Source organism: Pelodiscus sinensis, chromosome 3, assembly GCF_049634645.1.
Source record: "Pelodiscus sinensis isolate JC-2024 chromosome 3, ASM4963464v1, whole genome shotgun sequence".
Classification (NCBI taxonomy): Eukaryota; Metazoa; Chordata; order Testudines; family Trionychidae; genus Pelodiscus; species Pelodiscus sinensis.
Window position 1 is genome coordinate 138,652,663 of NC_134713.1, and position 13,900 is coordinate 138,666,562.

At 45.0% G+C, this 13,900-nt stretch overlaps 1 protein-coding gene across 9 annotated transcripts in view; it reads left to right on the plus strand.

Annotated features, from left to right (window-relative positions):
* Positions 1-13,900, plus strand: part of LTBP1 (latent transforming growth factor beta binding protein 1) — a 321,387-nt gene that overhangs the window by 138,271 nt on the left and 169,216 nt on the right. For all 9 annotated transcript variants that reach the window (XM_075924972.1, XM_075924973.1, XM_075924974.1 and 6 more), the window contains one exon: positions 5,557-5,834. In XM_075924972.1, the coding sequence (XP_075781087.1) occupies positions 5,557-5,834 (278 nt within the window). The remainder of the gene's footprint in view (positions 1-5,556; positions 5,835-13,900) is intronic.

Consider the following 13,900-nt stretch of genomic DNA (forward strand, 5'->3'; position numbering starts at 1 on the left):
ACTGGAAATCAGGTTATTTTACCAAACCCTATATTGGGCTGCCAAAATTGAATTTTCCTTTTGAACAAGAGGATCCAACTGCCATATACTTGTCGTCCTTGAGGCTTATTACTATGAGCACTCTGTTAAAGAAGAATAGCATTTGGCCATAGTTGTACTTCAGAGTTAATGTACAGGTCACAAGCTTGAAAAGTACAGGAAATTTCTTACTCATGTGAGGAATTTTCCTACCCCTTTGGAAGGAAGCCCCATGGTCATCATCAGTCCTGTTGCCTTTGCCTGCCATTTCTATGTCCAAGTGAGCACATTGAGCAATGGGGAGAGGAATGCTCCTTTTCTGGGTGAGAGGATGAAGTGTAAGAGATTGGCAGAAAGCAAAGTTTAGGATGTTACTGGACAGAAATCAAATATCTGGAGAAAGAAGGACTTGGGGACAAACACTACAACTTTCATCTTGATTTGTTACAGTCTTGAAAATTTGGCTGAACATCCCTAGCAGAGCTAGATGGATTTATAGAATCTGGCAAAGTGCATATATCGAGATCTGCCTAATAAGAATAGTTGAATCAGAAAGGAGCCACTATATAGGTTGAACCTCCATAGTAGGGGTGTAAGCAGCTAGTTGACTATCTGATAAGCATAAGCAGGCACTCCCCTTCTCACCCCGTGGTCCCCATGAGGCTTCCTTTTGAAATGTACAAGAGCCTTGCTGGGGCTCTTGTACATTTCAAAGGCTGAGGCACTGCAGGGAGCACCGGGCAAGTTAGGTATTCCCCGCTGGTCCTGCACTCCCTATGGGGCTTCCGCTTTTGAACTGTAGGAAGAGCTGGGCTTCCGCTGGGGCTTCCGCTTTTGAACTGTAGCAAGAGCTGGGCTCTTGCTACAGTTCAAAGGCAGAGGAGTCTTTATAGACTAATCAAATAATCAATGGAAATCCCATCGACTATTGGATTAGTTAATTCATCTAAATTTAACACCCCTACTCCTTAGTCAAGCACTTTCTGGTCCGGCAACTTTTGTGGTCCAGCATGATTTTAGTTAGCTAGCATTCCACTTATCATGGGTGTGGCCAAGTTTCCTGTGGTCCCATAATGTTTGTTTACAGCCAACTGTCCTGGCTGTCAGTGTTCTGTGCTGTACTGAGAGAGGCTGTTCTTACTAGTGACGGATGGCAGAACAAGGAGAAAGTCTCAAGCTACAGTGGGGGATGTCTAGGTTGGCTATTAGGAAAAACTATTTCACTAGGAGGGTGGTGAAGTACCGGAATGGGTTACCTGGGTGAGTGGGGGTGGAATCGCCATCCCTAGAGGTTTTTAAATCTCGGCTTGACAAAGCCCTGGCTGGGTTGATTTAGTTAGGATTGGTCCTGCTTAGGGCAAAGGGCTGGACTTGATGACTGCCTGCAGTCTCTTCCAACCCTATGATTCTATGTTATTTAGCTCTAATTTATCCCTAAATGTCTTCTAAGAGCCCAGTCTGCAGTGGAAATATTGATAATGCCACTAAACAATATTGGCCACTTGTGGTTCAGCACCGGTCAGGTCCTGAGGGTGCCACACTAAAGAGGTTCAACCTGTACTAGCTTGAAAAGAGTATCCAGTCAGTGCATTCATGTAAGTGAAACTGTTTTGTTTGCCAGAAATAGCCATGTTATGTTGTCTTCCTTATGTAATGCAAAATGACAGTCAAATAATTGTATCTGCTCCTAGTCAAAAGATTTTTCTGAGAACTTACCTTTTTTTCTTTTGGCAACATTTTCCTTTCCCCTGTGTATCTTGACTAAAACAGAACTCATATGTTATTAAGAACTTCTGACTTTCCGATACCAAGAGGGTATTTGAAAAGCAGTAAAGTCACGAAGGCATATTTGCTGGGTTCTCATCACCTAATTCCTGGGAACTCTGCCTACCCTAAAGCTGTGGATTTTCAAACGTAAAAATAAAATAAAATAAAAAAGCAGGGCAAAATTAAACTAGAAGGCTGCTTCTTTTAAGCGAGGTAGACTGGATACGCTGAAAATGCCTGTCACAGGGTACTCTAGAGAAAAAGAGGTAGAAAGGCAAGCATAATTTAATTACCTCCCAACTAAACTCCCCCTATCAGACTAAAATAACTAAGCCTTATGGGAATTAAAGAGTTTTAGCAAAGAAATGTTTACCCATCAAGAAGAGCAGCTGATTTTCTGTCTCCAGCAGATACAGCAAAGCAGGATCAGCTAAGGTCATTTATAGAGACAGCAGTGTCATAAGAAGTCTTTATGTTCTTAACTCCATATGATGGTTTGACAGGGGAATTGTACCCACTTGTCTGGCTGACCTTAGGAGTGCATTAGAGGAAAGTACATTTAACACATGCTGAAAATATCATCCTGGACGCAAAAACTAAATATTGAATTTTGAATGTGCTTTGGCAGCTTTCCTGTTTTTTTTTTCTAAATTGTGTTGAACTGAATGTATTAAATGCTTTTATTTAATAACCAAATGGATGTAAGGTTCATATACAGTAATTTGTCCCTGTTCATTCCAGTTTTCCTGTGTAAAACAAGCATTGTTTTACTTCACACTATATTGTATCCCATCTTCAGCAGTCATATACTATAACATTTATCCAACTCACCACCAATGCTTGCAGAGTTTAGCAAGGGTGGAACATAGAAATGTCTAGTTCTTGTTCACCTTCTCTTCCCCTTGGAAAGCTTTAGAGTTTTGCAGGCAATAGAATCCCTCTCCTCATAGGCTAAGCCCTTTTGATGCTCCTAAGTAATTGTTGGTAAGAGTATTCACCTTCTTTGATTTTTAACTCATAAAATGTAAGGAGACGAGTCTTTGTTAAAGTTGCTCTAACTGAATTCTTAAAGTGGCTTTAAGATTGAATTTAGAGATATACCATGATTTTATAAAAATCTCTCTTTATATAAAAAAGTTTTTCCTGCAGGACGACAGTGTGACGTCATCACGTCACTCTGTATCCTGCAGGCCATTCCACAGCCTCCCTGACCCAGACACTGTTCGGAGACTGGCAAAGTCGCCTGGCAGCCCGGCCTGAGCAGATTCCACCTCCTGAAAGGCTGTGGCCAGAGCTGAGCAGGCAGGACTCTTGGGATGGCCCAGGCTAGGCCATCCATCCAGGGCGTGGGTGCCGATCTGGATCAGCCTGCCGCAGGGAATAGGGCTGGGGCAGCGCCGCTGCCATTGCTCACAGAGGAAACTCCAGGTAGAGTCTCCAAGGAAGCTGGACCTGGGATGTTGGGGACATTCCCGGCAGCCAGAGGGCTTGAGGTGCTGCGTGGGATCAGGCCCACAGGGAAGCAGTGTGGGGTCTGATGACTAAAGGGAGACACTGGCTGCATGCTGGGCCAGCCCTGGTTGACTCCTGCTCAGGGGAAGCAACCACTGCACTGTGTCCCCTTCCAGCGGCTGGCTGTGGTGCACGACCACAAGCATGAGCTTTGGCTCGCTGCCCAGAGACGGGGGACGCAAGGCTGGGCTCCTTCAAAGCAGGACTCTCAGCCCCACGGCTCAGGGGGCTACTTCAGCTGGTGCAAGGCCTGGGGTGTGGCCCACTTGCGCCAGGAATGGAGGCGGGCTCCACATCCCTGGACACCCGCCACCATATCCTCTACTGTGCCCTGAAGTGGCCGCACCAGCGCTGAGGAAACTGTGGAAACTGCTGCTGCAATCCGGCAACCCCTGAGGCCCAGCAGAATTCGGAGCAGCTGCCAACACAGCCACGTGTGTGTGGGGGGGTGCCGCCTGCCTCTGCATGGTGGTGCCCAGAGACCCTCCTCATTGCATGGCTCCCTGGCCCCCTCTCTATCCTCCATGTGTGTCCTCAGACCCTTTCCTGCCCCCTCACAGACTCCCATCCCCCCTTCTCAACCTGGCATCCCAAAGGAACCCCCGCTCTCTGCCCCTCCCTCCAGCCTCTTTATCTGCCTCCTTTCCATTTCCCTTACCCACAGACATCTCCCTTTCCCACTTCACAGCACCTCAGCAGTGCCACCTTTGCTGCCCCTTCTCTCCAGGCAGCTGCCCAACTTCTGCTGTCTGAGCACCTGGAGTAGTGTCCCCTCCGCCCAAAATTCCTGCATGTGGGCCTGGTGCTGTTTCTTTGCTGGTTAGGTTGCCTTTTCATGGGAGGGCAGGGTGTGCGTAGGGAGTGAGGAAAGGGGATAAGAGTGTATGTAGGGATGGACGGTACGGTAAGGAGGAATGATGGGCGTGAGGGGGATATAGGAATGGAGGCAGGGGGATGGGCAGTGTGAAGGTGCAGAGGAGGAGGGGTTAGGGAAGGATAGGAGTGTAGGAATATGGAGGAAGGAGGTGGGAGTAGGGATCGGCAGTGTGTGGTGAAGAGGGATTAGGGAGGAGGATGGGTGGGTGTTGGAAAGGAGGTGGGGATAGGGATGGATGGAAGGGCTGGGGTTGGGGGATAGGAATGGAAGCAGAGGAATGGGGGTATAGGAATGGTGGACAGAGGTGGGGCTAGGAATGGAAGTGGGGGGGTCGGTGGACTCTGGGCCATGGACTATTTTATTTGTGGGTAGGGCAGGAACAGGATTGGCTGGTGATTGAAGGGCATGAGTGGGTGAGATGAGCTGAAAGTGTTCTGATAGAGGGGCCCGTCCAATGGTATGGTGGGCGGGAATGGAGAAGGGTGCTAGTGACTTAAGGCCATGGACAGTGCAGCTAGGCTCAGTGCAAGATTAACAGGCTCTCTGGCCACAGAAGTGACCAGCAAGCGGGGGGTGGGTGGGTTTGGCAAGTGTAGTGAACAGGGGGGCACAGCCCCCTAGAAATATTTAAAATAGATTAAGAACCCAAATCAGTAATGGGTTTGGGATTATGAGACCAGTTTAATGTCTGTGTAATTTCATTGAGTTTAATAGAGTTACTCCTGATTTGCACTGGAATAAGTGAGTGGAAGTTCTGAATATATGTGCACAGACTTAAAACTATAACTCAATTAAAAAACAAAGTATTTGAAATGCAGTGCCTCCTTATTTGACAAAGCCTTCATTCAGTGAAAGGAATGGTTCAGTGAAAGGAATGGAGTTTTTTAGATGATTGGGAGGTCATCAGTGGTTTCAGGGGCAAATTCAGGACTTGGCTGGTATTCCAAGGTGAAAATGATGAAATCTGATATTTTCTCTATGTTCCAAAGAGAGTGAATGGGTTTGAAAGAGCAAAATGTACTATGTATCCATAAATAACATAGTACAGTTTGAATTCTGGGACTTAGAATGGCAAATTTCTTTAAACGGTCTGACAACAAATATTGTCACACCAGCCAACAGGTCATCTATCTAACACAGTAGTGTCTAACATAGTTTTCTACGTGGACTTACTTTCCCATACAGAGAGTTTAAATTCTTTTCCATTGTAAACTCCACACTATACGCTCAAACTTTTTTCTCTATTTAGGATTTACATTTTTCATATTGCAGGATGTCATATATACATTTTAATTTAAACAGTGTTACTACAGTGTTGAAGATGTAAGGTTTAACATCTCTTCTTGCTTTTTTTGTTTTATTTTGTTTTCCAATTATTTTAGTGAAGTTCCCTCCTAATGTAGTGAATATCCATGTGAAACATCCCCCTGAGGCCTCAGTACAGTTCCATCAAGTTTCAAGAATAGACAGCACATCATCAGGACAGAAAGTAAAAGTACCCCAGCCAGGACATCCCCAAGTTTCATATCAAGGTGTTCCATATCACAAGCCCCAGAAAGGATATTCTGCCTTCCTACATCAGCAACCCATTCCTCATGTGTTTCCTGTTTCTGCTAAAACTCAGCTTGGGCGCTGTTTCCAAGAGACTACTGGGACACAGGTAAGAAATATTTACAAATAATTTTTGAAGCAAGAAACTTGAAAGAAATACTATACACCTAGGCGACCTGTGCCTTCAGGGACAGGAGGTGGCAGGGAGGGGATATATAGCGGCATTCCATCTAGCAATTAAAACGTTAATGGGTGCACAGGCCTGCATTGCACCTCCCAAGTGGTACCACAAATCCTCTATGATTATACAGCATGAAAATTTTCCATCGGTCAGTAAAGGACACCTCAACATTCTTTTGTCTCTAAAGTGCCACAGGCCTGCTTGTTGTTCTTTTTACCAAAAGAGATTTCACCTCACAGTGTCTGTAGGCCTTTCTTTTGCAAAACAGTGCTAGTAGTTCACACCTCTTGTTCCTCTGAGCTAGCAGTTTCACCGGCTGCACACCAGCCTCCATGAAATATTGTTTTCATATGATATATATGATGCTTTACTGGGTGCTTTTCAAAAATAAGAACAGGTGGTTTTCTCATCAAATGACTGCAGCTCCAGCAGGGTCCAGGGAGTCTCTTCAAAAGTTCACCTTGTTCTCTTCCTAAATAACTGTTTTCAGAAGGAGCAGTGGATTTGTCTACAATGCCCATTCTGTTCAGGCAACTGCCATCTCTTGGCCATTTTTTTCCTAGTCTGCAGCAGTAACATAGACCCTTGTGTGGGAATGTGTCCTGAAAGGCAATCATTAAGGTACCCAAAATTTTGTTCGATCTAAAATAAACAATCTTGCTTCCTCACCACCTACACATTCTTACTCATTAAGTCCAGTATTCTCTGTCAGACCGCACACAAATACATTATTTAGGCTGAGCACTATTATTGATACTTTTTATGCCTACTTTTGTGTTAATTTGAGAAATGTTAATGAAAATAGTGAAAAATGACGTGTATGTGTGTATATATATAAATTATTTATTTATTTATTTTGGAGAATGTTTTGCCAACCTGAAAAGGGTGAGAAATAAGGTTATAGGAGACGATGCTAGCAACATCTATAGCTAAGATTGCCTGATGCTTTCTATTATAAGACCCTGTTTTCAGTTACTTTTAACTTTGATTAACTTTGAGGTGAAATTTACCATGTTGTTGTCTGCTTCAGGTTGATTTTTTGGGGGGATGCTTTAGTAAAAACAGTTAATTTGTTCATTTCTCTTTGTTCAAGTTTCAGATTGAACATACATAGAATTTATTATAATAAAAATATATCCGCTTTCAAGTATACTTTGTGCATGGTTAGTTCCTGTGCAGTACACCAATTTGTCTCCTATTCAGTAGCCAGGTATTATTGGGCAATTATGAAGCTTGTTGTCTTGTTAATATAAACTTTCTCCCCCTTTCCCAGCTAGTCCTGTATTTCAGTCAGCAGTAGGTGTTTGTGCTTAATCTTGCTTGATGTTTAGTTTGTAAGGTGTGCTATGAATTAGAATGTGAGAGCTGTGTACCCAACATCACACTGGCCATGCACTAAGGTGATTGATTGGGAACATTTCACAAAGTGTGTTGATAAGAAAGTATCAAGTGCAAGAAATAAATTTGCTTATCTTGGTGGAACAAGTCATCTAAGAATCATTTGCAGCATCTATCCTGTATCTTTCACTCCAGATCTCAGACAGATTCATGTCTGACTTTATATTTAGCAGACATTTCTTCTTACCACTGTGGGCAACTAAACTGAATTACGCTTTGGTAGAAGACTTTTCAGTGAATGCTTCTCCAACAAAAAAAGGGGTGGGGAAGGAAGAGAACATTGCTTTTTACTTACTTCTGCACAAAGGAAGTGAAGATGCAGACACTGATGTAGAACAGTGGTGGGCAATATGTGGCCCAGGAGTCACATGCGGTGCCCTTCAGGATTCTCTGTGGCCTATGAGACATTTTGTTTGTTACCCACGCTTCAGGTTGCCAGAGTCTGCTGGTTTCTGGTCACTGGTTTCTGGTCACTTTTTTCCTAATGATATTACTAAAGTAACACACATGTAAAGCATGCACATGTGACGTGAGGTGCCCTCATTGCACAGAGCACTGACCGTAAGAGCTGTGTGCTCCCTCTGCATCCAAAGTGCTACTACCGTCCAGTTGGTGCACAGTGCTCTTTTTAGGCACACACACACTTAGCAAAACTGCCCAATCCTGGCATACTGTCTTGGTTACAACAGTCTTCAGCCCATGAAGATGAGGGAGGGACATTCATGCAGCCCATTCACTAGCCTAGGTTGCCCATTGCTTCTGTAGAAGCTGAGATAGGAGGAAAAAATGGACGAAAAAATGAGTGCCATTAGATTTGGTGTATCGTTTTAGGAAAATTCTTAAGTTTAGCTTAGAGAAGGGCTTATAGACCAAAATCATTTTTTATTTATTCGTGCTGTCCTGCTCTGTAGCACTGTAAGGAGGAGAAACATGCCCTACATTATTGTCTGATCATCAGATTTACTCCTCTGTTAACATGGTTTATTACTAAGGCCACATCTATACTTACCCAAAAGTTCAAATCAAGATACGCAACTCTAGCTATGTTCATTTTGTAGCTGGAGTTGACATACCTCGAGTGAAACTTTGATGCAGTTCCCAAAGTGGGAGGTCGACAGGAAAAATGCTCCCAACGACTTCCGTTGCTCCTTGCAAGGGGTAGGAGTACTGGTGCCAATGGGGGCACCCTTAGCTTTCAATGTAGCAGGTCATTACTAGGCCCACTGAATCAAACACCAAAAGATTGATCTCCGGAGCACTGATCCACAGGTAAGTATAGACGTGGCCTAAGTGCCAGAAATACAATAGGAAAGTGCAGACCTGGAGCATAGGCAATTATTCTCAGACTGTTTAAGGGCTTGCTGTCCTTGTGGAATGCTATGGTTGTGCTCGGGTTACGGATGTTAAGGTCTAGTCGACTAGTCAATTCCCTCCCCCCCTTGCTGCAAAGGGGAGGGGAACAAGGGGGACTTCAAAGTGGCGTTCAAAGGGGCAGCGCTATACAGCTGATCCCTGACTCAGCTGTGCGGCGCTGCCCCTTTGAAATGCTGCCTGGGCGTTTGAAAGAGACAGTGCGGCACAGCTGAGCTGGGGACCAGCTGTGTGGTTGCCTCTTTGAAATCATGAGGCGGCGTTCAAAGGGGCAGTGCCGCACAGCTGAGCCCAGGATCAGTTGTGTGGCTCCGGCGAGGCATTTCTGTGGAACCCGGGATCAGCTCGGAAGTCCCCAACTGATCCCAGGTTCTGCTGAAATGCTGCACGGAGCCTGAGTCTCCAGCTCTGTGCGGCATTTCAAATCGGCAGCACAGTATGGAGCCTAGGGTTAGCAGGGGACTTTGAGTCCCCTGCTGACCCCGGGCTCCATGAGGATGCTTCCGCTTTGAAATGCACAAGAGCCCGTGCTGGGGACTCTTGTACATTTCAAAGATAGCACACCCATGCAGCCCGGAGTCAGTGGCACTTCCGGCTGGCCCCGGGCTGCATGTGGAGTTCCGCATTCCTCCTTTGAAATGTACAAGAGCCCTCTTTGGGGCTCTTGTACATTTCAAAGGAAGAATGCAGAAGTGCCTATTGATTAGTCAGTTAACAGCTACTTAACATCCCCAGCCCTTGCAAATTAGGGCCACATTCTATCTGTAGCAGTTGGAGTGGAGGGCATAAGAAGTTTGCTTGTGATGTCTGCACTAAGGGCTGGGTAGAATTACAGAGAAGAGAGCACAGGAATTTCCCTATTCTTTGAATAGTGTACAGAGGGAATACATAGTGTTATGGTGTCTTATCCACCACCCAATGGGGGATAACAAGGTGCACTTCTTGCAAACTCACCCTGCATGATTGTGGGCTACAAGAGGCATTCTGCTTCTGAGAGGCGTATGCTTCTCAGTATTCCCTCTGAAATAATACATCTCTGCACTACTCCTGCATGTGGTCTTCAGACTGAGCTATTTCCTAGTTCTCCCAAACTGTATGCATACTTTTAGTGCCAACCTTGGGGAAAAGCCTAATAAAGTCTGAGAGTACCTTTTTTCTCAAATAATGTAATGTATGGCTCAACTTTCAAAGGAGCCAAAAGCAGGTACTAGGAACTACCATAAATGTGTTAGGCTGAAAAAGGTCTGGAATCTAAAAGGAGTCATTTATTTTTTATTAGTTCAATACTAGCAGGAGTTACCCGGCATTGCTTGGGAAAGTGGAGGAACAAAATTTAGAAAAACGGTAGTCCATTATTGTGTTTTTAATGGTAGAAAAGTTGCACTGAGTTCTATAGGGATTAAAATATATTTTAAAAAAGTATAAAACAACCAATTTTATGTTATCATAAAAAACTTTATTGTAAACTATATTTTTTGTGTCATTATTCTTAACAAATATGTACAAATTTTTTCCACTTCCAACTCTTGAACATGCAACTTAGAGTTGTCCATGTGAAAAGCAAGATGTCTTCAAATCAATTCCAACTACTTTAAGTGACTGTCCTTGCGCTTTGTCCATATACATTGTTGAAATATTAGTTGATATTACTGAGGAGAGGAGCCTGAAGGGAAGGAGGGGGAAGGGAGCCGTGTGCCTGCTGCCAGCACCCGAGCCTGCCCTCCGCTGGCCTTAGTGAGTAACTGGCCCAACCGCTTCCCCTGGGAAGCCGCTTGTCCCCGCACTGCCAAGCTCCATGCAGCCCTTGGGAGAGGCGTCGGTCTCTCATCTCTTACCTCTCACAGTCCCTTAAAACCTTCTCCTGGATGGCAGGTTATCCCTCTGCCGGCCTTAGTGAGTGACTGTCCCCACCACTTCCCCCGGGAAGCCGCTTGTCCCCGCACTGCCAAGCTCCGTGCAGCCCCGGGAGAGGCATCGGTCTCTCATCTCTTCCCTCCCACTGTACTTTAAAACCTTCTCCTGGATGAAAGGTTATCCCATGCAAAGTTTGGTTGTGGTAGCTCTTATAGTGTCCAAGGGTATGTCTACACTACCACACTAATTCGAACTAGGGTAGTTAATGTAGGCAACCGAAGTTGCAAATGAAGCCCAGGATTTAAATATCCCAGGTTTCATTTGCATCTTGCCGGGCGCCGCCATTTTTAAAGCCCCGGTAGTTCGGACTCCTTGCCCGCGAGGAGTAACGGTAGTTCGGATTAGAGAGCCTAATCCGAACTACCTACTCCGTGCCGCGTGTAGCTGCGGGCACGGAGTCCAAACTACCGGGACGCGCTTGGGCTGGTCTGCAGGGAGACGGGGAGCAAAGCCTTGGAGCACGCCCGCAGCGGGACAGCCCAGGCGCGCCGCAGCTGTCCCGCTGCGGGCGTGCTCCAAGGCTTTGCTCCCCGTCTCCCTGCAGATCAGGGAGATGGGGAGCAGCTTTTCTCGCCCCGGAGGACGGGGGCGGCGGACCGCGGCGCATCTGGGAGTCCCGCCGCTCCCGTCCTCCGGGGCGAGAAAAGTCCCGTTCGTAACTGCGGATCCAACATAAGTCGGATCCGCGTAACTCGGGGACTGCCTGTAGTTATGCAACATACGCATATGTGCAACCTTAACTCAGACATGTCCTAAATGTCTGAGTCTAACTGTGCAAAATAAGACTAATTTTTGGTAGAATTTATGCAAAGTTACTGAATTTGTCCAAACCAATTAAAATCTTTTCTCTCCTTATTTGATTCTGATATTCTGTCTTTCCACCTTTAACCTAAACAGCTGATCTCCCAGACACAGGCCAGCGATTCTTGTCACTCTATTTTCTTTGTACCCCTCCCAGGGTTCTTTCCCCTCAGCCCAGCACATTCTGGACCACCTTAGCTTTGTTGATATCTCTTTTATGGATCTCAGTTACCAATGTCAGTCTTCATTAAGCCTAGATTGGCAGCTGTTGTCAAATCCCAAGCATCCTGGCCTTACCCAGATCAGAGATATCCAGAATGTATTTTTCACGTTTAACTTGAGAGCATGCCTAGTGCCTGCAAAAGGACTGGTGCATATTTGATTAAACCAGGGGGATTTCCATGTCTTCTCTGATTAACAAGTTATAGTCCAGCTTCTTGAATAAGATGTTGGCTTTATTAAATCACAACCAGTTTCTGGAGGGGTAAGCATCTGTGATGTAAAAAAAATAAACAACTCCCACCAAATGACACTCCAAATTACAACAACAAAATCCAAATGATTTTCCTGTTTAGATGAAAGGAAAGGCAGGAGCCCTCATATAAAGGTCAGAGAAAAAAGACTAGCAGATTCGGAAAGAATAAAAAATGGTGACAGTTCCCATGATTCAGAGTGATATTTTTAGGTAAATATTGTTTTACTGTGAATTTTAGTGCCCTGATTATTGGGAAGAGGAGACAAAGGTGGTCTGATGGCACCCGTATAAATAGGATTATTATTACAATATATTAACATGTTTAGAGAAATTGTTTATGTTCTAGCTGACTGATTTTTTTGGGGAAAAAAGGGTTCCTCTATCCCACTGCCTTTCATTACTCATAATAAATAAAAACCAATATTAAGAAGCAAGAAGGAGAAGTTGGCTGTTGCATAATTGATTAAAGCATGTAGAATTTCCATCTCTTCTCTGATTAACAAATTATAGTCTAGCCTCTTGAATAAGATTTTTTTGAATGTTTGTTTTATTAAATCACAATCAATTTCTGATGGGGTAAGCATCTGTCATTTAAAAAAAGAACACACTCAAGCACATGACAGTGTTTTTGGTACTGTACTGGTTATCCATTAAGTATGGTGTGGAATTTATAGTTGTGTTTTTGACCTATAAAGCCTTGAACTGCCTATCTGAAAGTCTGTCCCTCTTTGCATACCATACTGCTATAAGCAATGTTATAGCTGATTTGATCTCAAGATATTAGTGAGCCAAGGTGGGTGAGGTAATAATGTTTTATTAGACAACCAACTTCTGCAGGTAAGAGAGACAAGCTTTTGAGCTTATACAGCATTCTTCCTCATGTCCGGGAAAATTGCCGAGGTCTAGTGCATGTTACAAACCTATACTAGCATAATTATGTCACTCAGAGATGTGAAAAATCCACTCTCTTGTATGATGTAATTATACTAACCTAACCTCTCCCTCCTCCTCCCCGGTGTAGAGGGAGCTTCTCCCATCAACATGGCTTCCACCTTTATGGGAGGTGGATTAACTGTGCCAGTAAGAGAAGTTCACCCATTGGGACTTCACTAAAATACTACATTGGCTGTAAAGACAAGGCCTCAGACCATCACAGCTAAATACAACATAGAACAGATTCAAAAGCTGTGTATGGGACACTTCCAGCCCACTCAGTTATCCTCATTAGCACTGGCATACAATTGACAGGCCCTTTTTTGTCTCTCTCCCCTCTTCTTTTTCTGTTGTAAATTTTGGGGACCCCCTTTTTTTCCACTCCAACTCATCTGAAGAAGTGGGTATTGCCCACGAAAGCTCTTGATACTATATTTATTTTTGGTAGTCTCTAAGGGTATGTCTACACTACAGCACTAATTCGAACTAACTTAATTCAAATTAGTTAATTTGAACTAAGCTAATTCGAACTAGTGCATCTAGACCTAAAAACTAGTTCGAATTAGCGTTTTGCTAATTCAAACTAGCATGTCCACATTGAGTGAACCCTGAACCAAGGTTAAGAATGGCCGGAAACAGTGCTGGCAGGTCATCAGATTAGGACTTAGAGCGTGGAGCTGCTGTCTCAGGCTAGCCGAGGGCTGTGGTTAAAGGGACCCGACCCCCACCCCGGACAGACAGTTCTCAGGGGTTCCCCACTCGCTTGTCTAACTTGATGAGGGACAGCAAAGCAATCCTGGCTTGGAGTGCCCTGAATGTCCACACTGGGCACATCACAGCACTCGGTCATCAGCCCAGCTGCACTTGCCGCAGGCTGCCATCCGGGGGGGGGGGGTGTCAATCGGGAGGCTGCAGGAGAGCTTCCACCCCGAGGAGCCCGCAGAGCCACCCCAGTCCTCCCCATCGGGGGCTCATACCCTATTCCTCCCTCACCTCCTTCCACTTATCCCTCCCAAGCCCCCCTTCCTGATGTACAAAATAAAGGACACGTGTGTTCAAAAACAGAAACTCTCTTTATTGAACAAAACTCGGGGAGACTGGG